We start from the raw sequence: 25,788 nt of genomic DNA on the forward strand, positions 1-25,788 counted from the left end.
TTTGGGGGGTTTAATAAATTTGTCCATATTTCTGGAAATGAGAGCTGCTCCATCCAAAGTGGGATGGATACCGTCCATCCTAACAAGACCAGTTTTCCTCCAGAAGGTTTGCCAATTATCTATGAAGCCCACATCGTTTTTTGGACACCACTCAGACAGCCAGCAATTTAAGGAGAACATGCAGCTAAACATGTCACTCCTGGTCTGGTCTGATTGGGGAGGGGACCAGAGAAAACTACAGAGTCCAACATTGTTTATATAATGTACATCCCCACCTACGTCTGAACAGATGGAAAGATCCACATTTAAGTCAAATTAGTAATTATAGTAATTATAATTATGATGCATTCAGAGCACCAGTCTGCAGCAGCCATCGTTTCTTTAACATTCAAAGATGACATACATGCTGTTGCTAAAGGAGGTAGCTTTTAAGCTCCCAGTGTTTGTTCTGATTGACAGCCATGGGAAAGCAAGCACAGTCAGACTAAAAAAAAAGCATAACACTGACGCACACAGAGACACAAGGGATGAAACCCCACAGAATAGCATGCATGTATTGGTGCTCTAACCTCTTCTGTATATATTACATCACTTTTGTTCCGAACTCCATTTTTGGTTTGGGCACTGAACTTGTAGAGGTTGTATCTTAAATTTCATTTTGACATTTCGTAATGTAGAGTCTCTAGACATGTTATATACTGGATTAAAGCCTATATTTGACTGGTGTCATGTGTTTAATACCACTAAATCTGTACCAGTGCATATCTTTGTAAAGATAATGGATTAGCTACTGTATGTTTCTCTACTGATTCCCTACTGATTATGGTTGAAAGCAATGGTTTAACTTCAGTGTTTAACTGGTCCTCAGTAGGGCAACAAGTTATGTTAAGCATACTTTCTGTTTATCAGCAGTTGCTTCCCTTCATTTCAAACTGTTCCTGCAGTACATTCACAATGGGAGCTTCACAGTCCGACCACTGTCTTCCGCTGTCTACATGAGCAATAAGATATTGATTTTTTTGCTTGAGGATCTTGTTGTTGATGGACAGTAGACTTTAGTGTTTATTTAGCAAAAGAGACCTGGTGGACTCAGATTTTTTAAAAACAAACAAAAAAAGCAGTGGTGGTAAGAACACGGTGTATATGTGCCAGTGTGGGTGCATGAAAAAGCAGTGAGAACCATTTAGAAAATGCAAAGCAGAGAAAAATAAACATTACATTGATTTTGTGTGTGTGTGTGTGTGTGTGTGTGTGTGTGTGTGTGTGTGTGTGTGTGTGTGTGTGTGTGTGTGTGTGTGTGTGTGTGTGTGTGTGTTTGCTACATTTATTTTAGGTGTCAGGAAGCCAACAATGGTCTTGTGTGCTACAGCACAATTTAGCATGACAACAGTGTGTTTTGCATGCAAATATGATTAGGATTCTTTTAAGCTGTTTTCATGTCATCTTGGATTTTGCTCATTACCACTGAGAAATGTATTAGTCAAACTGAACATAAACATACATATTTATATAGAGTGCTTCAGTTATTTCCTCAGCAATTTTTCACATACTGTAATTTCTTTTCAGCTGGTTTATTTCACAGATTCACAGCATAAGTGAGAAGGATTACCAGCTTCTTTTCATATGCAAAGCTTAAATGCTACCAAAAACATTTTTAAAGGATTTGCGAGTAGTTATTGCTGAGCTGTTGTGATAATAAAACATGCAATTACAATATTGAAAACAGTGAGCTTAGAAGATGCTGAACTGTCTATAAAAACTGTTGTATCTTAACACAAAACATTAAGTTAAATGAAACTCTAAAAATATAAAAATGGAGACTACATAGCCTAGTTTCATGTTTAGTTGATATGACTTTTTAAAGTTTTTCTTATTTTTTTCAGCCGTCACTGGGGCATTTTCTCTTCCCACATTTTCAGAGCCAGCAGATGTAAAGAGGAAAATAAACTTGTCATATGTCTTGCACTGCATATCAAACATTTGAGTTGCCAGCAGTAACTCCTGAATGCATTAATATTCACCTGGAGCAAACCTAAGCTGTCATCTTGTCTGAACTCTGTAGATGAAAATCCTGCCATGCTAACACCCCTATTACTGTCACCTCGATGAAAGGAAAGTTTGCACCAGATCCTCTAAGTAACTTGTTTTTAATTAGTAGCACTTTGTTGATGATACTCGCAGTTCATTTAGACAGCAAATAACTTGTGCAGTATCAAATGATCACTAGACTAACAGATTCCCTTTTAGATTAAATGCAAATGTGGGAATGTAAGCAGTTTAGCATATTAATCAAACACTGCCGAAATTCTGACTCAGTCCATTTCTTTTAAAGAAGGGGTTGTCACTTCTGTAAGTATGAAAGGTTTTTCTGTCTGTTCTTGTGAGAAGTACTCATATTTTTGCCAATAAACTACCAACATTTCTGACACGGTTTTAATACTATGGTTTAAGCAGGATCCTATATATCCATCCATACGTACATCACCTTTCTTCAGGTTATTTACCAGGGCTGTGGGGAGGCTGGAGCCTCAATACTATATCTTCAGAAATTAATTTTTATCAAACCCTGCTTTTGAAGGCTCCATAAGACTCTATTTGAATCCTATGAGGTGCTGGATTACAGGGTTTGCATTTTAAATAGTGTTGTTGAAGGCAGCCGGAGAAAACTGGTGAATGCATTTGCAGCAGTGGGACAAAGGATCTGTAATATCAAGCCTGGCAACCTAAATGACACACCTGCTCTTGCCTAACACTGATCCTCTTAGACCTATAGGAGGAGACAGGTTATTAGCTAGCATCACTCTCTGTACTTATTACATTGTGAGTCCGAATAAATGCAGCAGAGCAGTTAAACATGCAGTGTGTACTGTAAAGGCAAACTTGAAATATACCTGAGGGCTAAATTATTGTCTTCTTCTGTTTGAAAGGCTATTTTTCCCAGAAATAAAAGAACAGTGCTGCAATAACTAAGCCTATCCCAACCCATTCCTTGTCTTTTAAAGATTTTTTAAATGCATAATACACTAGCTGATCAGTTCAATGCCCTGGCGGCAAGGTAAAATTGTCCTCGTAAAGTGCACGGGAATTACAATGGTCAGATTTTTTTTTATTTTTTTTTTTGCAAGTCGATTGTGCAGAAATGGCAGAATTTCAGGACAGAAATAATAGATTTAGTTTTGATCTCTAGAGCATGGAGTTGTCTCTCCCAGGGGCCTGCCAGGGTTAAACTCTGATCTGCACACCATGACTTGCTCAAGGCTATGTGTGTGGTGTTATTAAAAAGAAATATTGCTTCATAAAAACCTGCTGCGCTGCAGCCAGGACTCCCATTAATGCAGACTGTTGCTGTCTCTGGGAGGTGGAATGGGACTTTTTTTTTTTCATCTGTCCTCCTATTGCAAAGGCAATTAGTGTTGTGGCCCCAAAACCCTATCAGTCAAATAGATTGAAAGACACATTGGAGAGAGATGTTTACTTGTATTGTTCCTTTAAACAAATCACATCCTCTACCCGTGGATTTGTATAATGGACTTAGCAGGAAGGTACGCAATTTTAGTTCAGGCTCTGGCTGGTCATTTGCAATGCAGTTTGCAATTAAAACGCACTGCAGTGGCCATCTGGACAAAAGAGCAACAAGAATAAGCAAATGACAGTTTACCCTTGAGCTCCACTGGTGAAAAAAGGTCTCTTTTTAATACTGCTTTATATGTCTGGACAACTGCACAAGAATGGGACAGGTCCTATTTATTTTAATGACTCAATTTCACTGGTAAGCTACCTCAAAGTCAACATAAACCGTTCCAACTATATGGCAGCAAGCGATTCATCAAGTATTGTCAAGGACCAGCAGTAAGTTTAAGAAACCTCCCTGTGTTATTCAACGGCTGCCTCACACCCAGAAGCTCAGACATGCTCTGCATTTACCAGAACATGTCCTCATGGATGCCAATAGAGAGACAAGCTAGAGATTAGACTCTACTTGGTTAGTACACAGAGGTGCGATTGTGCTTTCGACGGTTACGATAAGCTTCCCGAAGTCCGGTAGGTGGCAGTGCAGTGTTCTCAGGTAGGGAGGGCAGGTTGTGGAGGAGTGGGGGGGCGTGTGTTCCTCTTGCACAAGCGCTCGTATGTTGCTTAAACCTGACGTGGGTCGCAGCCGAGCGCTTAGAGCGACAGCGGCGTGTGTGCGCGCGAGAGTGTGTGCGTGTGTGTGACGGGGACAGAGTTGCGGCAGGGCAGATCAGAAAGTGCCTGTAGCTATTCTTTGGCCGGCTCGCGCAGTCCTCTTTGGACCGCCAGAGTCGCACGAGACTGGCGACACGCTCCGAAGCCAGTCGGCTGGCCGCGTGTGACCCGAGAATCCCTCACTGATGACCAGACTCGGGCTGCTCTGGCACGAAAGGTGGAACTAAACTACATGAATTGATTTGAGAGCGATGAACTGGCAGCATGGCCAAGTGGTTCAAGGAGCACCTAGGATTCAAAACTACCAAAACACCACCACCGGCTCCTCCGAAACCGGACTACAGACACTGTCACACCGGTGTGCCCGGTGCGCCTGGCTTCCAACAAACAAGCTCCGGGACCACCTTTCCGAGTCCCGCTCAGCCGGACATCCTCGCTGCCTACAAACTACAAAAGGACCTGGATTTCGAGGATCCGTACACTCCAGGTGGAAATATCTCATTCCCCCCGAGCTTGAACACTGTGGGGTCACCGGATATCAAGTATGTGTCACCAAAGCACCGACTTATCAAGGTGGAAACAATCGAAAAGAGCAGCCCAGCTCCCGGCGGGGGTGTCACGGTCACCCAGGCTGTCCCCGTAGGGAGCGTTAAATCTCCTACTTCACCTCCCTCGGACCTCGACAACAAGGAGAAGGTGGGTAAAGTTTGGTCCTTTCAGCCTGCCCCCGAGTCGTATACAGAGCAACAACTTTCTGCCTCCCACTAATATTTGTATGTGAACAAATCGTTTCCCTCAAAACCAAATTAGAGCTATTTCGCTTAAAACTTTACTCAAGGGAAAACGTGTGTGGTGAACATGGCACTTTACTGCTGTGAGGAATTAATCGTCACAACCGGCAGAACTTGTTATCACAATCGCACAACGGCTTTCCACCAGAATTGCGCCATCAGCCCCTGTAAAAAGCTACACCACAGAGACTGTATGCCGTATGATAAATAGCTCAGTTTGTCAGCTGATATGCCCGGTTTTCATTTTAATGCAAAAAATGATCTTTCGCTCACCTTTTGAGCCTTCACGTGCAGACGCACTGCTGTCAGCCCATCTGTAGCTTCTTCTCGAGCAACTGTGATCTCGACAGTGGCTTTAATTTAACTTTAATCTAATCTTGTTTATCTAGACAGACCAATTTAGCGAATGTTCATTGCAGTAAAGCCTGCTGTCTTAGAGGGAAATTACTTGTGATGAGTTTATGGATATATTATGCTCTAATTTGATCCTCTCCTGGCTCTGCCAGCACATACTTCGCACCTTTTGCTTTTTTAACTTTCTCAGAGTGAATGTGGAGACTGACAGCCAGACAACACGCTGTGCCTTGGAGCATGCTGTCATGCCAGGCTTCTCAGGAATCCATGCACTGGGCTTATTTGGAGAAAGCTGAGATGTTTGGTATTAGTGGGCGTAAGGACATGTGGTTTTATAAGATTGATCCAGCTTAAGAATATTTTCAGTCTCTGCATACCTTGTTAACTGAAACCTGTGCTCATAACTCAGAGCACGCCTCAGTCACCTCTCTTATAAAATTTTTGCATGCCTCTTGGCTTCACCTGCATGTTACTTCCTCCAGCACCTTTCACACTTGTCTTGTGACATTTGGAGTGTTCAACACTTTCATTTATACTCCAGTGTGTCTGCAGCCTGCCACAAGAGTGTTGCGCGAAGGAAGTCCAGGTTTAATGACGCGCAAGAAGATTGTTACCATCCCCTGAATTTCCCATATACCCTCAACACAAAAAACAGGAACCAAGTGAAACTCATAAAATGATATTCTGTTTCAGTGTTTGTTTTCCCACACTGTCAGCTCGTTTTCTTTTTTTTCCTATTTTTTTTATCAGACCTCATTAACTTGGTATGCCGGTTTGAGAATCAGGCAGCTATGTGTTATCAGAAGAAAAAGCAGGAAATGAAAATACACAGTTTTAACCAGGCACTGCAGCTGTTCTAGCTGATTAAAGAAATTACAGTTGTCTCTTGTTAATTGAAGCTTATTTAGATCTCACTAATTTAGAATTACACTTGCATCTGTGCTTCACCTCTCTCCCCATATGTGCACACATGGCTTTAATGTACAGACAATTGATGGCATAGTATGGGCTAAATACCTCACGCCGAGAAGCATGTTTGGTGTTATAGATGAGCTAAATCAATACTGACAGCTGGGGAGCTTAAGCAGTATGTCAAGAGAAGGTTTTTAAGGCTTTCTTGTCAGGTGATGAAGTTTCAATAAAAACGTGCAGTAACGGAGAGAGGAGTGAGATGAAGTAGCAAAAATAGCTGCCAAAAAATATTACACTGTTTCACAAATCTTTCCCCCACAAAAAAACACGGGTATGTCCCATATATTTACTTCTCTAAATGATGGATGAGAAATTTGGAGAAAAGCCCTTGAAATGCCGTAAGCTACGCTCCTTAACTTCCTGAAAGAGCATTGTGAGGCTTTTGTGAGGATTACATTTTGTGTGGAAGCTGAGGATTTCTTTTCCGACTGTTGCCGGCCACGGTAATTTTTGTAAATCCTTGTTAAAGGGATTCTCCTGGTGTGGATTTTAAAAATGCTGTTAATGAAGTTGTGTGTTCCATCAATCTCTGCAGTAAGCCTAATGTTAAGAGGTTAAAGGTAGGTGGTCGTCTTTGTGAGTTCTTCGTGTTTAACAGTTTCATAGCTATTTTTCTTTAGGCATTGTGTTACCACAAATGTAGGGGTATCTGCATAATGATAAAAAGAAGTGTGTTTCCACCTTGTAGCACATATCTAAGCGTAGATTCCCAGTCATAGTGATAGTTATTTGTCTTGCTGCAGACTAAATGCTGACTGCTAGGAGACTCTGTAAAAAGCGCACAAGTGCCTTAACAGCACTGCTCAGTTACATTGATGTTTTAATTACTTGACTCATGAATTCTAATTATATCACTGCTTGCCTAATGCCTGAAATGCCAATAGCAGAGTGGAGTGAATTTTCTGAAGTGAGAACACTGTATCTATTCTTACAATTTCAAAGTGTTCCATTTCATCTCATAAAATTTCAAATAATCTTTTTGCGCTTACTTTGATTTGCACTTTTAACATGGAGTTTTATGCAGACTATGGCGTTTAACTCATAGATTAATATTTTCAAAGTATTGTGATGCATTTTGTTTTTAATGATGCCAAGCCCTTCATGGTACAGTGAGCTGAGAGAGATGATCAATTATCATCCTGCCTTGGAGATAATTAAAGGCCTCATCTCCCAGCTCATCGCTCTACTCAGCACTAACTTAACTTCTCTCAAGGACACCCAAAAGTGGTGATGAGCTCCATTTGAAAATGTGTAAACAAAAGCAATAACGGAGAGCTGACAGGGTGCTCCATCTGGGCGGAGTGGTGCCTGTCATCATCGGTATCTGTCAATGCACCTGGGAAACGGCTGTTCCATCTAACTTTGGCTCTTTTTACTGCCCGTAGTACCTTTGATTCAGTGATCCCACAAGCCAGCTTGTATTTCTGTCTATAGAAATGAGTAGTTGGATCAGACTTGCAGACAGTTGTTGTGCAGCCTGCAGAGGCATCTGGATAGACAGATATCCTCTATGCTTATTTTCCTTCTGTGCACCTTTTTACAAGACCTCACTCTGAATTTCAATAGATTTTGCTGGAGGAGAAAAAACTGTGGTATACCCTCCCAAGATCGGTAGTGTTTTTCGCATTCTTGGAGGATATAAGAACGTACTATGTGCTGCTAGTGTCTTCCATTACCAACAGATAGTACAGCCCCCCCCCCCCCCCCCCAAAAAAAAAAAAAAAATCACTTGTCACTGCTTTTACTCAAGTTCCCATTAATATGTTCCCTTGTATCTGAACTGGATTGGTGAACAGTTGTCGATAAACGCAATGAGAGACTGATACACAGAGATTCCTACATTTGCTAGGGTTAAAATCCAATCTTATCAGCCATATGCATTAAAAGTGATCAGCTTGGGAAAAGTTAATGTGCTATTTCTTATTTTTTTTAACTTTACCATAGCATTCACGTATAGCTGTTGTCTTGGGGTAAAGTTTAGGGATTGTATTACTATAAAAAGGTCGGGAATGCAAAAACATCAAACTTGGTACGAGTTCATATACTCCTACCGACACATTTCCTTGTCTTTTGCATTGGTCAGACTGTCTGGACTGCATGCACATTACACTGCCGGTAGTGCATGTTTAATCTCCGCTCAGCTTCATTTCCCCACACCCTGAATATTTCCGCTTGGCCTTTCACCCTGGCACTCCAGACATCAGTGGAGTTGTATAAATGCATCCCACTGGCCTTTCACGGTCTCATCTCTGCCAGTGATAGGAAAAATGTCAAGCACAAACATCAATATCACCTGGGTCTGCGAGAGTGCTTTTCTTCAGGGAGCCAGAAAATGGATGAAAACATGAGAGCCCATCATGTTTTGTTATAGCTCACCTTTTACTTGCAGTTCTCTGGCTTTTTGTATCAGACGGAGGCTGGCGAGGTTGATAGCAGGCCTGACTGGTTGTTGGAGCAGTGCGGTTTGGCAGCTGTTTCTCTAGTCTTTCACGAACCTATTTGTGTTCGCTCAGTTGGAAGAATATATCTTAAAGTCATGTCTTTCGTATGTTGAATTGTTGAATAAATATAGTATAATGGAATTATTGTATAGCAGTACTAAAAAGGGATGTGTGGTGTTTTTTGTTGTTTTTTTTCCACTGCTGTGACAATTTTATGCCCAAGTTGAAATAATCAACAGATTGGTGTGAAAGCTGTGTCGTGCTGTCTTGTGTTTTGCAGCTGCTGTTTCTCATAATCATGCTCGGTAGTTGCGGGCACATTGTGACTCACTATTTTGATAAATTGTGTTAAACTGTGTCACATAATTAAGTTTGCGTGTTGTTATGGCTTTTCTGAATCATAGCAATGAGGACTAGACAGTGATGTTACTGGTGAGATATGCCAAGCTTGATTGTAAGAGTGTTTTCTTCATTTCCACTTTGACCCATGTATCCACTAAAGGGCTCAGGAATGCCTTGAATTTCCTGAGTTATGCTAAGCATCTACAGCATTTTTTTTTTAATCATACTGTCCAATAATAAGTTTTATTTGCCCTCTGCCACAGATGTAGTCTTTCATTCCAAACATTTTTTATACTCACCGTTTCTATGCTCTATTGTTGTTGATAACAGAGCTTTACAATGCATTCCTGACCTGAACAAGAATCTTAGAAGGGCTCTTTGAACGGAAGGAAGGATCACTGAGTTTAACAACTCAAATGTTTAAGCTCCACCTCGTCTAAAACAGTATGAGGTCATCTTGTTGTGGAAGATGTGAGCCATCATGTAACAGTTACTCTTTTAAAGTATGGAAAGGTTTTGCCTTTTGTCAAGATATCATTTTGGTGGAAACACAAATCCATTTAATTTACATCATGACATTGTAAGCTAACATCATTGAGTGTAATAACTAGCCATGGCTAAAGTGGATTTTTTGTTTTTTGTTTTTTTTCCCCAGCCATCCCACCACGTGCGCATAAAAGTTGTAGGCCTCGGGAATAATGGCCCTTAGCCATTGTTTGCTCATTTTCTTTTCTCTCCAACAGGGAACCTTCCTCCCACTTTAAAGAGTCCCGATGGAGTCTGTTGTGTTTGTTGCTCGATTTGCTTTTTCCAGCTTTGCGCCGAAACATCAGTCGTATAGTTCCACCAGGTCACAATTAGCCTGCAGACTAGTGCTGCAGCTCTGGCGGCTAGGGAGTTGTAGACACATGGCTCTGTTTTGTTTAATGACAGTGTGTGTAGCTGAGTGTACAAGCAGGCAGCCCTGGTCTGCAGGCAGATCGTCACACACAGATTAAAAGAGAAACAAATGAGTTTGCATGCCATCTGAGACACAAAGAGAGAATTTGCATAAAGCAGTGGCTTTTTGCCGTATTTTTGCAAGCTCACTCTAACTCTGATTTAAAAGCCATGCAAACTTCATCTGTAACCAAATAGTTATTTTTTTTGCCTTGCTGTAGAGGTCCTAGAGATAGACTGATTTGCTTTTTTTCTTTTCTTTTCTAATTTGGTGCATGCAAGTGGCTGCTGTTGTTTTTGTGTCACACTGCAGGAGGCAGCCAGACTTCCGTCTTGCAAACAGAGCTGCCCTGTGATCTAAGTGCCCACCAGGAAGCCGAACACTTCCATTTCTTCTGAGCGGGATTCCAGACTTTTCATTTCATGCATTCTTTGAATGAGAGAAGATTTGAGTAAAAGAAATAGAACTGCTGTAATGCTACTGCATCATTTATGCAGACAAGATAGTGTTTTACTCCTTTTGTTTCTTAAAATTAGTCTGTTTGTTTGTTTTTTTTAATCAGTTGTTTTGGTGATAAGATTAAAGGAATAGAATTAAACCACTGTCTGAAGTTGTATGGTAGCAAATGCAGAGTGGCTTGGTTGCTCCAGGATTAAGGAAGTGCTCCCTTCCTGACAGGAAGTGTTTACAACTTGGTGACATTCCCTTTTTAACTTGACAAGTTTGTGCTTGCCCCTCTTTTCTGGCTGCCTATTCTGCTTTTCCCTCTTTTAATAAAATGCTCCTGGTGGCTGTTTTTACTTGAGAATTCTGAAAGTTTCAAGTGGCAAAAGGCACATAACTTTGTTGAAACAGAGTAGTGACTGTTCCTCAACCATCTGAACGTAGCCTTTCTTGCCGTTCGCTATGCTCCTTAGAGAGGTGGGAAGCCGCGTAGCAATAGCAGCGGTATGGAACTCCACCCTGCGCTAGCTCTATTGTCACAGTGGGCAGTGTATAGCAACCTTAGTACATCCTCACCAAGCAGAGGCAATCTGAGGCCACAGAGCTCCCAGTCTCAGTCAGCTCATCCTCACATAGCGTGAAAACATTTCTAGCTTTGTTTAACGCCGCCAGTGCGTTTTGTTTTCCTCCCTGCTCAGTGAATCACACTTTCATAATCAAAGCTTCTTTCCCTGTGGATCCCATCGTGTTATTACATGAAGCCCTATTCTCCTGTTTGTCACTTTGTCTTATAGAAGCTATCACTAAAATATGGCGTTTTTTTTTACATGTACATTATGATAAAACCATCAAATGGGAGCATATTGCATTTTCACTGCAAATGCCAGCATAAACATTCAGTGGGCAGACAACTTTTTCTTTCCATCTTAAATTATTCTTATATCTTAAAACCGAGGCATTATATCGTAATGCCTGTAGTGTTGAGGACAAATTGTTTGTTCACACTAGCACAGAATTATCATATTTAATGAAAATTCCTACATTCCATCACAGTACCTGAATTATTCTTGACTCTTGTGTGGCACCACTTAGTGTATGTAGCAGAAACACTGCCAATAAATCTATCACACAAGGATGGGGACAGAGAAAGGAAATTGGATTTTGTCAAGCGTGTCGTCAAGTACTTAATCTTGAATATCTGTCACATATTAAAAGCAGCGTCCCCTCTACAGGGTGCAACCCGCTGGCTTCTCCCCCCCCCCCCCCCCCCCCCCCTCCCTTCCCCTCGCTGGAGTTTTTAAGTGGCTGTGTGGAGTGCGTTTCAATGAAGGGGATCCTTGGGGACAGGTTGGGGTGTTTTCTGCTAACAAACTATGCATATGCATTTATCAGGAGATCGGGAAAGAGTAGGTAATTGCAGAAAAGTGGGGGTGCAGATTTAGCTCTTTATATATGTGAAATAATCCACACTGGATACTATTCGTGGAGTAGATCCGCAGGTAGATCCGCAGGAAATGTTGTTTGAGCAATTAATATAAGAGACCATGTCATAAAACATGCTTATATCTACTTACTTTTTGACCTGTAAAATTGATTGTTTAGTGGCTTAAATGTCACATTGTAGCTTGTTTGGATGATTTCTGAATCTTAATTTAAACCCTTACTTCTTGCCTTTTTCCAATGCCACCAAATTATTTTCTTACACTGTCTTTCTTCTGACTTTTTGAGCTTCCCCCAACAAGTCGCTACAAAAAGCCATACATTTTTTTCAATAGCTAACGATGACTGGCTTAATAATTATTATAATCACTGAGAACAAGCTTTTGTTTCAAGTTAATTTTGTGAGCATTCTACATAAAATTAGGAAAAGGCACAAGACAGCTTTAATTGGAGCGATTGTTTAAATTGCCCTATTATTGTGGTCGAGGTTGCAGTGTTCTGTGTTAAGTACAACCAAAATGCAGTTTAGAGTGTAGAGGTTCTATAGCCTACTCTCATTTGCTTTTAAAGATGCTTTTGGGGAAGGTAATAATGTCTAATAATTCAATAATCTCCCTTATTGAATTAGGATCTGTGAGAATCCTAATCCACTTGTAAATGGGATAAGGAAGGCAAATGATTTGATACTCATGATTGGCAGTTGTCTTAGTAAAGAAGTCTACTCACAGGTGGTGATGTTAAAGTGTGAAATGTGTGCTTTTCTGGGTCACTAGCAGCTGATTAGACTTGCTGAACATAGTTAAACCTTTAGTATAAAGGCACATGCTATACAGATATAAAACATACCATATTTAAAACCTACAAACACTGCACAAGTGTGTCTGCTCAAGTTGCACAAATGCACACATTGAGATGGGTTTCAGCAAGGCCTTGATCACTCCCAAAAGTGTTCGTTATCAGTCCACATTACTCATGAGTATCAACTATCCAAGTTGATTCTCATGAGCTCACAAAGAACTTCCAGAACGTGTACTCTGAGCTGAAAAAAGATCACGAAAAGGTAAAAATAACATAGTCTTCTGTCATTTTTACTTGCTGTCATTGTGGTTGACAGTTGTATTTCTTCCTCTGTCTTTATTTCACTGCACAGTTAATGGTGCTCTCACAGTGCCGGTGTGGGGACGATCCAGGTGTACTTGATATCTTTTACATCCCCTTCCTTTCTGACTCAACTGTTTTCTACATTGCCGGATTGTCTCTCCACTGAATTGTGACGCATGGTATCAGTTTTGCTGTTGCTGCATCTGGAAGCATTCCCATGCAAACCATGATTAACAACAGCCTAAATCACTTGTGCCAAAAGAACCAGCTTCACCCTAGCTGGCGTGCGAAAGCCGCTCCACATGGGCAAGAGTGCAGAGATCAGAACAACATTTTAATGTGGTCTAAATCTTAACAGGGGTGGGGTGTAATAAATAAGTCAGCACCCACAATGCAGATGTCTGAGGACGACACGTGCACAACTGATGGCTGTGCATGGGCTGCAGTATTTTTGAGTATGCTAATAGTAGCTGCTGGTACACTAAATGGTGCTATGAAAAGAAAATGAAAGGGGCTTCTGTTTATTTTACAGCGCGACTCCTGATCAGGCTATAAATGCTCTGAAGAAGTGTGGGGGGTGCTTTTATCTTGTTTCCTTCGAAGTCTCCATTTTTTTTTCTTGCCTTGCTGATGCATGTTTACTGACACTGAATTGCTGCTCTCGACTGATTCTCCAATTAGATTAAAAGCAAATCAAATGAACACACCTTGAAATAAACAGGGTTTTTGTTTATTTCCACTGAAGTGCTCTTCATTGCTGCATGGACTGCAGTAGCTTGTGACTGATTGCAAGGCAGCGCCTTTAGAGCAAATATATTAATTTGATTAGGTACCCCTGCAGACTCCTAAGCAGGCCTTTAAAGGATGCACATCGCTCTTCAAAGCTTCCAAAGAGGCAAAATGCTCTAACAGCAACCATGTTTCTTAGGAAACATTTCAATAAAGTTTCATTAATGTCAGGCCTGTATGGTAGGAACTGCACTCCTGCACCGTCTCTCCTTTAGAGGCAAAGCCAGTTTTCCATCTACCTAATCTATTTGGGAGATGCAGAACCCAGCAAAGCTCAGGACTGCACAAGGGGCTTTCAATGAAATGTAACCAGATTTGTGCTTGCTTCTTAGAAACATAAAAGTATCTTATTGATGGTAACTGTGTTATGTCAACAGAGAGCCTGTGATCGCTTTTGCTTAAATAAATTGCCTTGAGGGAGTGTTTCTCACTGGTATGTTCTTTGGGGGGGGGGGGAAATGTAGCCACGTTATCTTAGGATGACTGCCCACACAGCATTCATCCTGTGTTTATAGACAACGATAAGGTGGGAGAGCTATCAGCAGAGGCATTTCAATGAGGTACAGCTTGCTGAGTTTGGATTTACATGAACATTTTTTTCCACCCCACAGGAGAAAGCATTCTTTATACAAGTCAGTCTCCAATAGTGTCTCCTCAGCTTTTGTCTTTTCTCCCCTCCCCTCCTATATTCTTTAACTTGACTGTTCTTTAAATAGTGGCATGTTTTCCTTTTTTTGTTACACCGAAGAACAAAAGAGCAACAAGAACAAAGAAGCCTTTTGAAATGCCTTAATGCAATTGACCCACTAAGCACAGACTTGTATTAGGTTATCGGTGGCTGAAATCCCTTGTGGCGCGAGACATAAATCACACACGTCAGTCCTCTTTCGTTTTTCTTTTCTTTTCCCTTCTCCCTCTTTCTGCAGCCTGCTGACTTTTGTGGTAGTTATAGGGCTTGAACCCTGACTAGCCTCTGATGCATTCTATTCCTCATGTGTATATGACATTAATATCATCACTCTGCTTGCGTTTATTTAACAGGAGTGGTGTTAATCCCAATTTTCCTCTTTTTTTTTATGGTTAAAGTCTTTTTTTTTTCTGTTTCCTGAAAAAACCATCCATTTGCTGATGGATTAGGGTTGTAAAATGCCAACAATGGACATGTAGCTTGCTCAGTATTCAGCGATCTATTGTGTTGCCCTTAAACCATTTGTGCTCAAATTTCATCTAATGCAGTTTGTGGATTTCAATTTTTTTCGTTTGGATTCTTTTGTTCTTGATTATCTGATGAGCCGACTAAACACATTATGCTTTAAGACTGCTGGAGGATCGCAGCCTGCGCTTTCTCACTTCTAATGGAAGACCAGGGTAAAATCAAAGTGTAATCCTAGAAGCTCTAGCATCACGGACATTGAGCCAAAGTGGCAGGTGCCTATTATAGCCTCCCTCCATTGCTAATGTTCTCCCTCTGTTCCCACTGATTTGAAGTCGGCTTCATCGCCTGAGAGCCGCAGTGCAGTTCAAGAAGTCTGTTGCTATCTCCTTGGCCACGTCTTATACCTGCCAGAGCTCTGGCAGGTATAAGACGTGGCCAGCCGAAATCTGAACTGTGGAATGAAAGTAATTGAGTGAGTTCTCTCTCTATGCTGCAGACCAGTAAAGGACCTAGATACCACAGGGACATGGCCTAAGCCCGTCAGGTGGCTTTGTGAGATTTATATAGACTTACATCACAGCTTAGCAAAGACCTGATATATGGAGGCACTGCAGTCTTGTGCTGAGGGGGGAATTTTACTTTCATGACAAGTGTGGCTTGGCTGCAGTCTTGACACACCCTGGCATGCCGTAAGGCAGATGGTGTGTCCCCAGGCGACGCCACTGCTCTCTAGCACCCCTCTCCTCAAAGCCCCTTGTTCGTCCTACTGACAAGTAGTCATTAGTGCAGTGGGACAAGAAGAACACATTGGAACAATTTGGATATATTAACCACCTCCTCTGTCCTATCTTGAATTGGACTGCAGGGCTTGTATGATGGCACCAAATAGACTTTATCTGACTGTGAGTAGTTTAGAGATCTCCAAGTGCAAAACAATGACCTGCGTGGGATGAAATTCATAATGTTCTTACCAGCTTATGGATGACAATAAAATACCATACGTGTACACATTACTGGTCTAAAGACCAAAATAATAATAATGATCATATAGTCTACAATTTTCCGTGAGGTATTTATCAAACAGCTCAGTGTCACTCTTTTTAATGAGATTTTGCCTTATAACTCAAAATGAAACTTAACTGATGACCTCGATATATCAGTACTACATAGTTTCATTTGATATTGGTGGGGAAACTGAAAACTAGTTGGTCTGATACTTAAGTTTGGTTTTGAATTAAAAAAAGATGAGTTCACATTCGGTTCTAACTGAAATACAAACACAAGCAACATGCCGAAAAACCTTTTACTTCCCAGCTTTGAGCCTCATATATACATGCACTTTACCATGCAAATCATTATGACAAGCACTTATGAGCAGGAATGAGAGATCATGATTAATAGTACTGTTAATCACAAGTGTGGATGCATCCCTTTAATCCGTCCAACAGATTTCTTGATTGTAGCTCCAAAACAGAATGTTTTAAATTATTTAAAGGGTTTTTGAAATACTGAAAGCTCCTGCAGATAAGCAGAGAAGAAGAATTCAAGGCCCACTTATCACTGATTGCACATAGCTGTTTTATGTTTGTAGTTTAGGAAGGTAAAATGATGCTTACGTTTGAGTGAAGTGTTTTGCTTTCTCTGCCCACCCGTGCTATGCTACTATCTTTGTTAAACAGCTAACATTTTGAAGCCTTGAACATTAAGCACTGGTAGACTGCAAGACTGATTAATTTAAATTCAAGCTTCTGGCAAAACAAAGGATGGCGTTTAAATCTCAAATGATGGCTTTGGTTTCTATCCACGATCGCATCCATCCCCTCTCTTTCAGAAGTTTTGTGCCCAGCCTTTATTTGTCCTACATTATGTCAACAGGAAAGGCAAAGTATGATGTCATGCATTTGGTGTGGTTCCACGCATTACTCGAGTGATTGCCATTATTTCCTGAAATTTGCTCAAACATCCTTTGGCCCATGATGAAGGTGCATTAAGTGGTAAGGTGATTGAGTTCAAGCAGGGAGCTCTGCTAACACACTGCTAGGAGTAAACATACAGTATAGTATAGTTTTTGCTATGTGAACATGGGAGCTCTAGCTTGTACTCGTACATTGCTGTGCAGTTGTATTGTGTTAAAGTGAATTCATCTGGAGGAAAGCAGTTATGTAAATGAATGATACACCTTTTAAAGTCACTTTAAGAGTCACTCTGCTGCAATAAGTAAACCACAGTAAGATATCTACTGGACTTGTTTGCCATTAAGGAGAATCCCGTTTTTATTAATGAGGGTTACTTATTCTTAGATTTTGGCTGTGTTTGTAGTTTCTGTGTCTGAAGTGGATTTGCCACATAATATGATTACCGATGGCTGTTTTCAAGCAAGAAGGTGCAAGATGGTAATGATACTGGATCTGATGCATAATTTTAGGGTCTCTTGGGCTGCAAAGATGTCACTTATCAGACTGCCTGAATTTTAATCTCGCTTTTCTGTAAATATGTATATCTTTTGCAGCGCAAAAACAAACCAGGACGATGTTTGTATTGGATTTTTCCCGCTGTTTGAATTCACAGCAGCAAAACATTCAAGGAACCCATAATTATGTTGTGGCAGAAGAAAAGTCCTAGTTATTTTCCCCAAACAGATGGAGAGTGAATACTGAAGAAAGCAGATTTAACTCAGAGTAGCTGCTATGAACACATCCGCGGTGCTTTACTTTCTATGCTATTATAGCCTAATCCACATATAGTGAGGATGATCTGAGCAGGAATATACCTGCCAGCGTTTCCCTGTCACTAAGCAGCTTACAAATTATCCCTAGACAGTGAACTTGCATTTAATACTTGGAAACTTTTCAAGATGTCTTTTTCTTCTTTTTTTTTAATGTGTGACTGCATTAAATGATACTTAACCTTGATCGATGATGTTAAAATTCCTGCGTTTCTGGCACAAATTTTGAGGGTGTATCTGTGCATTTTCTTCCCTGAGGGTTGGCAGGTGTGTGTGTGTGTGTGTGTGTGTGTGTGTGTGTGTGTGTGTGTGTGTGTGTGTGTGTGTGTGTGTGTGTGTGTGTGTGTGTGTGTGTGGCACTCTCATGGGTGGCCTGGATATGGAGTTGGCTTTCGGGGAGTATGCTTTCTCTGCGGCAAAAATGGACAGAGGTTTCTCTCAAAAGAACGCTGGCTCGGTGGAGGCACAGCATGGCGAGCATGAGCCTCAGTCCACCTCCACTCTGCCCCTCCCGCTCCCATCCACCAGATGAGTGATGAGCTTGTTTATAATGAGACCAAATCCCTTCCTGTTACACATGACTCATTGGGTGTAGTGCCAGTCGTACATATTCACACAGTCATTTAGGTGTTTTCTTGTTTGTGCACTGACCTTTAAAAAAAAAAAAAAAAAAAAAAGGCCCTTTTACTAACATGTTTTCAGATTACGTAACACGCACTGCCCTGCCCTTCTCTTCTCTTGTAACCACTGATTGGTAGGAGCAGACAGAGGCTCCAGAGAAAAAGTGCGTTTTCTAGCCACTGGTCCAAATGACCTCAGTCACACACCCTTATTAGAGCCAGTGCTCAAGAGGACAGATGGTTCAAATGGGAGTTTATATCCTTTCAAATTCAAGGTCCATAGTTTTGAAGTGGTGTGCTCATAAATGAAGCAAACATTTCAAGGAAAGCAATATCCCCCCAAGGCACTGTACAAGTGGGCTAGCTTTGCTCCCTAAAGGTTTGAGCTGTATTTCTGGGTCTCAGGACATCCACCTAATTGCCATCCACTGCACAAAATGCTCAGCAAAAAAGCAAGACTGCAATTAGCCGTGGCTCACTGCCAGCTCGGGATAAATCTGCCAAATTGTTTCTCTTAAGAAAGTTGAGCAGTTGTGGTCTTCTTTCCTCTACTTTTGAAATGTAGGCCTGTCACAAGGCTATCATATAATTAGGCAAACCAGCAGTAGCAGAGTGTGCTGTAAGGCTAAAAGCTGAGGCATTGTGGCGGTGTGCTGGGGCATGCAGAGGTGGGGCATTATTTATGTATTTCACCCTTTATTCTCTGGCTTGCCTCAGTGGATATTGCTTGGTACTGTCCGGGGCCAAAGTGGTGTCTGTCACAAAGCACCATACTCATGTTGAGTGTTCAGCAGTGTTCCCCGGTTGCTCTTTCAAACTTTTTCTCTCCTTCAACCTGACCTTATTTCTTTTCTTTTTTTAAAAATCTCCTACAGCTCATTATTCTTGAAGACTACGCGGACCCTTTTGATGCCGAGCAGGCTGGCGGCACTCAGACCACCACAGAAAAAGTGACAACTGAGAACGATGGTTACATGGAGCCATACGAAGCCCAGAAGATGATGGCAGGTAGGTCAACATGTTAAATCTTCTCTCTAGTCACCCTTTTGTGTGTCCGCATGTGTCACATGACTGTTTCTAACCCTCTCCACACCTGCAGTAATCACAAGTTAAGGACTTATTGTAGTGGAGTGGTCATTAATATGCAGTGTGATGAGGTTATATGAATTAATGAAGAGGCTCAGATGCCCTGATGCCATTTTACAAGACAGGTGCAGCAGAGCATAAATGACTAGTGTGTCACAAAAGATGTCAAACCATTTTCAAAAGCTGTGATTTTGCCCATAAGAAAAAAATCATGCAAGGATTTAAATGATGCAATGCTTCTAGGAGAAGGAGATTTGATATGTATATATTTTTCATTGAACTGTGCAGACACGGAGACAACCGCTTGCTGTGATTTCCAGGAAGGCTTTTTTTAAAATTCTCGACAACAATAGCTGTGTGCTAACACAAGAATTTAGTCTAACCACATTCCCCATATGGCTTCGTCACTGCACGTTCATCCTGTGGCTGAGCAAAGCGGTGACAAAGAGCAAGGAATATGCACAAGGAAAAAGAGAACTGAGGAAATATCTTTAAGCAAACAAAACAAGTGGCAGCTGTTTTCCTCTCTTTTACTGACTTTAGTATCCAAGATGAGAATGATGGAAAATATGAATAGCAGATTTGGAACTGTGAATTGACTAAAAGGTATTGTATATGATAGTCCCGATCCACAGACATATGATCCGTATACTGTTTCCTCTAACCAGCCCTTACATTGCTCCATTTGCTACCACGGAGGCAGGACGTGAATGTCTCTGTCCCTCTACAACAATTTTGTTTTAATGGGCCTCCAGACAATCTCTTGTTTTTATCTGTCTTACTGGTTTGACCTCTGGCCGAGTCTTTGCCTCTGCAGAGTACAAAAACTCAGGATAAATCTCCTCTCTCGGAATGAGAAAGCCGTAAAAGGAAAAAAGAAATTTCAACAAGACTTGTGGTATCGCTAGAATCTTGAGCTTATTCCAAGTTCTTGGCTGCTTTATAAATTTTACTTGACACAGCTCTGCATTTGGCTATATTGACAAACAGTTCTATTCTGGCAGTAGCTGTCTGTTTGATTCAATTAAGTTTTCACTTTATTTTTCTGGTCGTTGCTATCTTTGTAACCTGAGGTGGTGTTATTTTCAGGCTTCCTGCTTTCATTTTTTATATGTATTGATTGCCATTTTTTGGTGGGGTGTTGTATAAAGAGAGCTTTGAAGAGATCTATATATACTTACTGTCTATATTTTAATATTCAAAGTCCTTGGATTGCTATTTCCTCAATGGATGCCATCAGGGACATGAAAGAAGTTATTACATTTAACATACTGGCCACATACAGCGCTGTGCAAAAGTCTTGAACATCCCCTTCGATCGTTTATATTTTGATGCCCAGAAGCGAGATGTTCTTGTGATGCAGTAAAAGCATACCTGGATAGATAAAAAACCCTTGGATTGGCCTCCCCAGAGTCAGGACCTCAACAGTATAGGATCATCTTGACACAGAATGGAACAAAAGCCAAGCAACATCCAAAGAGAAAATACATTTTGACTGTCTTTTAAGAGATGTATTCATGAAGTCCACTTAAAGAAACCACAAGAAAGCTTCAGGTTCAGGCTGTGTTGAACAGCAGAGGCGATCGTAGCAAATATCAGAAATGTACAAACTCTGTTTTTGCCTTATACCCTGTATTTCCATGTATGTTTGCGGATGTTGCAGTAAATCGCTGCACCTATTCCCCTGGCAAAATATATAAAGAAATTATGGGTGGCTCAAGACCTTTGCACAGAACCAAGTATAGAAGAAACACTGGGGATGAATAATCTTTTTAGTAAATGCTTTCCTCCATATTCACACAGCTACCAAATTCCAGATTCAAACTTGGAAGCTGCACACTACAGCCCCACTGGTACAGTTGGGGGTCAAATGCCTCACCCAAGGGCGTCTCAGAGATATGAGGGTCAGGCTCTTTCACTTTCTCCCACTGTGCAAGGCCGGATGCACGCACCAATGCATCAACATACTGGCTATGCTATAGAGTAATTGCTGCATCTTTCGTTCTGACAGCATCTTAGTCAGGCAGAGCTGCACACTCAGAATTTCATCAGCTAACAGGAGAAGGAGGAACTATTGCACAGACTGCTGCACTCTAGCAAAAGAGGTCCTTTTGACCCTAATTCTGTCTAATTATGTCACTACTGGTTCCACAGATGGGTGCAGATGGACACCAAACCCTAAACATGCCAGCACAACACAAACTTTTCTATTTATGACTGTCAAAGCAAGTTTTAATTATTTAATTACTGCTGGCCAAATTTATACCGTCTATAAAATGGTCTGTCTACCTTCTCATAAAATGGACCGTAACCGTCTCAACTTGCAAACTCAAAGTTGTGTGTAAAATAGTCTCTTATGAAAACATCTTTCCAATTAATTTTAATTCCGTTGTTTTCATTCTAATTCTGTTTGTTTTAAACTTCCATTGTTTTCATTCAAATTCTATTCATTTCATTGAAATTCCGTTGTTTTCATTCAGATGCTGTTGTTTTCATTCAGATGCTGTTGTTTTCATTCAGATGCTGTTGTTTTCATGTCGTTTTCATTCAAATTCTGTCGTTTTCATTCAAATTCCGTTGTTTTCATGTCGTTTTCATTCAAATTCCGTTGTTTTCATGTCGTTTTCATTCAAATTCTGTCGTTTTCATTCAAATTCTGTCGTTTTCATTCAAATTCCGTTGTTTTCATGTCGTTTTCATTCAAATTCTGTCGTTTTCATTCAAATTCCGTTGTTTTCATGTCGTTTTCATTCAAATTCTGTCGTTTTCATTCAAATTCCGTTGTTTTCATGTCGTTTTCATTCAAATTCCGTTGTTTTCATGTCGTTTTCATTCAAATTCCGTCGTTTTCATGTCGTTTTCATTCAAATTCCGTCGTTTTCATGTCGTTTTCATTCAAATTCCGTCGTTTTCATTCAAATTCCGTCGTTTTCATTCAAATTCCGTCGTTTTCATTCAAATTCCGTCGTTTTCATGTCGTTTTCATTCAAATTCTGTCGTTTTCATTCAAATTCTGTCGTTTTCATTCAAATTCTGTCGTTTTCATTCAAATTCCGTTGTTTTCATGTCGTTTTCATTCAAATTCTGTCGTTTTCATTCAAATTCCGTCGTTTTCATGTCGTTTTCATTCAAATTCTGTCGTTTTCATTCAAATTCTGTCGTTTTCATTCAAATTCCGTTGTTTTCATGTTGTTTTCATTCAAATTCCGTTGTTTTCATGTCGTTTTCATTCAAATTCTGTCATTTTCATTCAAATTCTGTCATTTTCATTCAAATTCTGTCATTTTCATTCAAATTCCGTCGTTTTCATTCAAATTCTGTCGTTTTCATTCAAATTCCGTTGTTTTCATGTCGTTTTCATTCAAATTCTGTCATTTTCATTCAAATTCTGTCGTTTTCATTCAAATTCCGTCGTTTTCATTCAAATTCCGTCGTTTTCATTCAAATTCCGTTGTTTTCATGTCGTTTTCATTCAAATTCTGTCGTTTTCATTCAAATTCCGTCGTTTTCATTCAAATTCCGTCGTTTTCATTCAAATTCCGTCGTTTTCATTCAAATTCCGTCGTTTTCATTCAAATTCCGTCGTTTTCATGTCGTTTTCATTCAAATTCCGTCGTTTTCATGTCGTTTTCATTCAAATTCCGTCGTTTTCATGTCGTTTTCATTCAAATTCTGTCGTTTTCATTCAAATTCCGTCGTTTTCATGTCGTTTTCATTCAAATTCTGTCGTTTTCATTCAAATTCCGTCGTTTTCATTCAAATTCCGTCGTTTTCATTCAAATTCCGTCGTTTTCATGTCGTTTTCATTCAAATTCTGTCGTTTTCATTCAAATTCCGTCGTTTTCATGTCGTTTTCATTCAAATTCTGTCGTTTTCATTCAAATTCTGTCGTTTTCATTCAAATTCCGTCGTTTTCATTCAAATTCCGTTGTTTTCATGTTGTTTTCATTCAAATTCCGTTGTTTTCATGTTGTTTTCATTCAAATTCCGTTGTTTTCATGTCGTTTTCATTCAAATTCTGTCATTTTCATTCAAATTCTGTCGTTTTCATTCAAATTCCGTCGTTTTCATTCAAATTCTGTCGTTTTCATTCAAATTCTGTCGTTTTCATTCAAATTCCGTCGTTTTCATTCAAATTCCGTCTTTCATTCAAATTCCGTCGTTTTCATGTCGTTTTCATTCAAATTCTGTCATTTTCATTCAAATTCTGTCGTTTTCATTCAAATTCCGTTTTCATGTTGTTTTCATTCAAATTCCGTTGTTTTCATGTCGTTTTCATTCAAATTCTGTCGTTTTCATTCAAATTCTGTCGTTTTCATTCAAATTCCGTCGTTTTCATTCAAATTCTGTCGTTTTCATTCAAATTCCGTTGTTTTCATGTCGTTTTCATTCAAATTCTGTCGTTTTCATTCAAATTCCGTCGTTTTCATGTCGTTTTCATTCAAATTCTGTCGTTTTCATTCAAATTCCGTCGTTTTCATGTCGTTTTCATTCAAATTCTGTCGTTTTCATTCAAATTCCGTCGTTTTCATGTCGTTTTCATTCAAATTCTGTCGTTTTCATTCAAATTCTGTCGTTTTCATGTCGTTTTCATTCAAATTCCGTCGTTTTCATTTAAATTCTGTCGTTTTCATTTAAATTCTGTCGTTTTCATTCAAATTCCGTTGTTTTCATGTTGTTTTCATTCAAATTCTGTCGTTTTCATTCAAATTCCGTCGTTTTCATGTCGTTTTCATTCAAATTCTGTCGTTTTCATTTAAATTCTGTCGTTTTCATTTAAATTCTGTCGTTTTCATTTAAATTCTGTCGTTTTCATTTAAATTCCGTCGTTTTCATTCAAATTCCGTCGTTTTCATTCAAATTCCGTCGTTTTCATTCAAATTCCGTCGTTGTCATTCTAATTCTACTCTTATTCCAATTCTATTGTTTGTTTTAGAATTCTGTTGCTTTCATTCAAACTCTGTTCTATACATTCTAATTCCGTCGTTTTCATTTAAATTCTTTTGTTTTTGATCAAATTCTGTTCTTTTCATTCAAATTCCGTTGTTTTCATTTTAAGAAGTGGACTGAAAATGACTCATCCGCTGACTTTTTAACTGTTTCTTTATAGAAACTGTTTCATCTTAACTGTTTCATCATCTTCTTCTAGCTTTTTATGTGTCTACACGTCTGCGCTCACCTCATTCAGCAGACACACACGTTGGTTCAGTCGAAGTGTGAGCGTTTAATACATTTTCTGATCAGTGACAGTAATTATACTGTAGTGTCTTCAGATAACCTCATTTGAACTGCATAGTTCCTTGTTTTGTGACACAAAAGCCATGTCATAAACACCGGGAACCACAGACTCAGGTATACAATTCCAAGAGTTTGATGACATCTTTAGAGTTTAATCGTTACTTGTGGTTTTGCACAGCTTTGAGTAGAAATTTGGTTGTGATCAGCCAAAAGGCAGCTGTATGAACAACAGCATGACTAAGCGGAAGTTACTTCAAAGACTGGGACATGCCAGCAATTTGAAATATAAGGAAAAGAAGAAGAACATTTGAGCATTGCTGTTATTTTCAGATTGCTCCCTAGAGGTGTATTCTGGTCACCTACATGTGTATGTCTGTGATCACTGTGAGCTCAAATTTGAACACAATTTCTGTGTTAAACTGACCCAGATTTCACTGGTGACAAGTGCTTGGTTTCCAGTTAGGATTTAAAAATGAAAGGGAAGAATTCAGTGGAAAAGTCTGTAGCATCCAAACTCAGAAGAAGCACACTGATCTTCAGTGTCAACAAGACTTTGTGCACCATGAGTTCATTTCGAGGGTCAAGTTTAGAATCAGTTCAACTTTAACATCCTAAGGCAACTGAGGATGAACATAACTTGAACTGTGGTGCGTGTCTTGTTGCTGTGCGCCTACACACAGTGCACTGAAAAGCCTTCACTGTGTCAAAATGGCAACTCTCAAACTTGAGTTGGAGGAAATCCAGCGTACATTACAGATGCACATGTGCAGGTGGTCACAAGTGACAGTGGTAATGGAAGCAGTGCCTGCCTCGAAGATGAGTCCAGTCTATTTTACATCTGCACCATGATGATCATACCTTGTAATAATGAAAGAAAGTCTCCCCTTATACTATATACTATATAAGGATGCTTATCTTTTACAACTTTGTATCAAAGGCATATTCCACTGACGTGCACATGCATTGATTGTTTTCTTGATCCCTTGCCATTGCTATAAATGAAATTTGAAAGCTTGCACACCTGAAAAAGATTGCTGTATAGATTCTATTATTAAAAAAAGAATTATGTTTTTAACTGGTTTCAAGTGAACTGTTTTGAGACCGGAAGGTGTTATTTTGAAGATACAATTATAATTCCTTAACAACATTCACACCTTAAACACA

General features: G+C 40.0%; 1 protein-coding gene across 5 annotated transcripts in view; it reads left to right on the forward strand.

The window, feature by feature from the left end:
• The first annotated feature begins 4,063 nt into the window (after positions 1-4,063).
• Positions 4,064-25,788, forward strand: part of shf (Src homology 2 domain containing F) — a 94,820-nt gene continuing 73,095 nt past the window's right edge. The window contains exons 1-2 of one of the 5 annotated variants that reach the window (XM_076878888.1): positions 4,064-4,881; positions 19,176-19,308. In XM_076878888.1, coding sequence (XP_076735003.1) covers positions 4,450-4,881; positions 19,176-19,308 — 565 coding nt within the window. In that variant the 5' untranslated portion in view covers positions 4,064-4,449. The remainder of the gene's footprint in view (positions 4,882-19,175; positions 19,309-25,788) is intronic. The other 4 variants (XM_076878919.1, XM_004539626.3, XM_004539627.3 and 1 more) reach the window with 4 other exon arrangements.

The sequence above is a fragment of the Maylandia zebra genome, linkage group LG1, assembly GCF_041146795.1.
Source record: "Maylandia zebra isolate NMK-2024a linkage group LG1, Mzebra_GT3a, whole genome shotgun sequence".
Taxonomy (NCBI): Eukaryota; Metazoa; Chordata; class Actinopteri; order Cichliformes; family Cichlidae; genus Maylandia; species Maylandia zebra.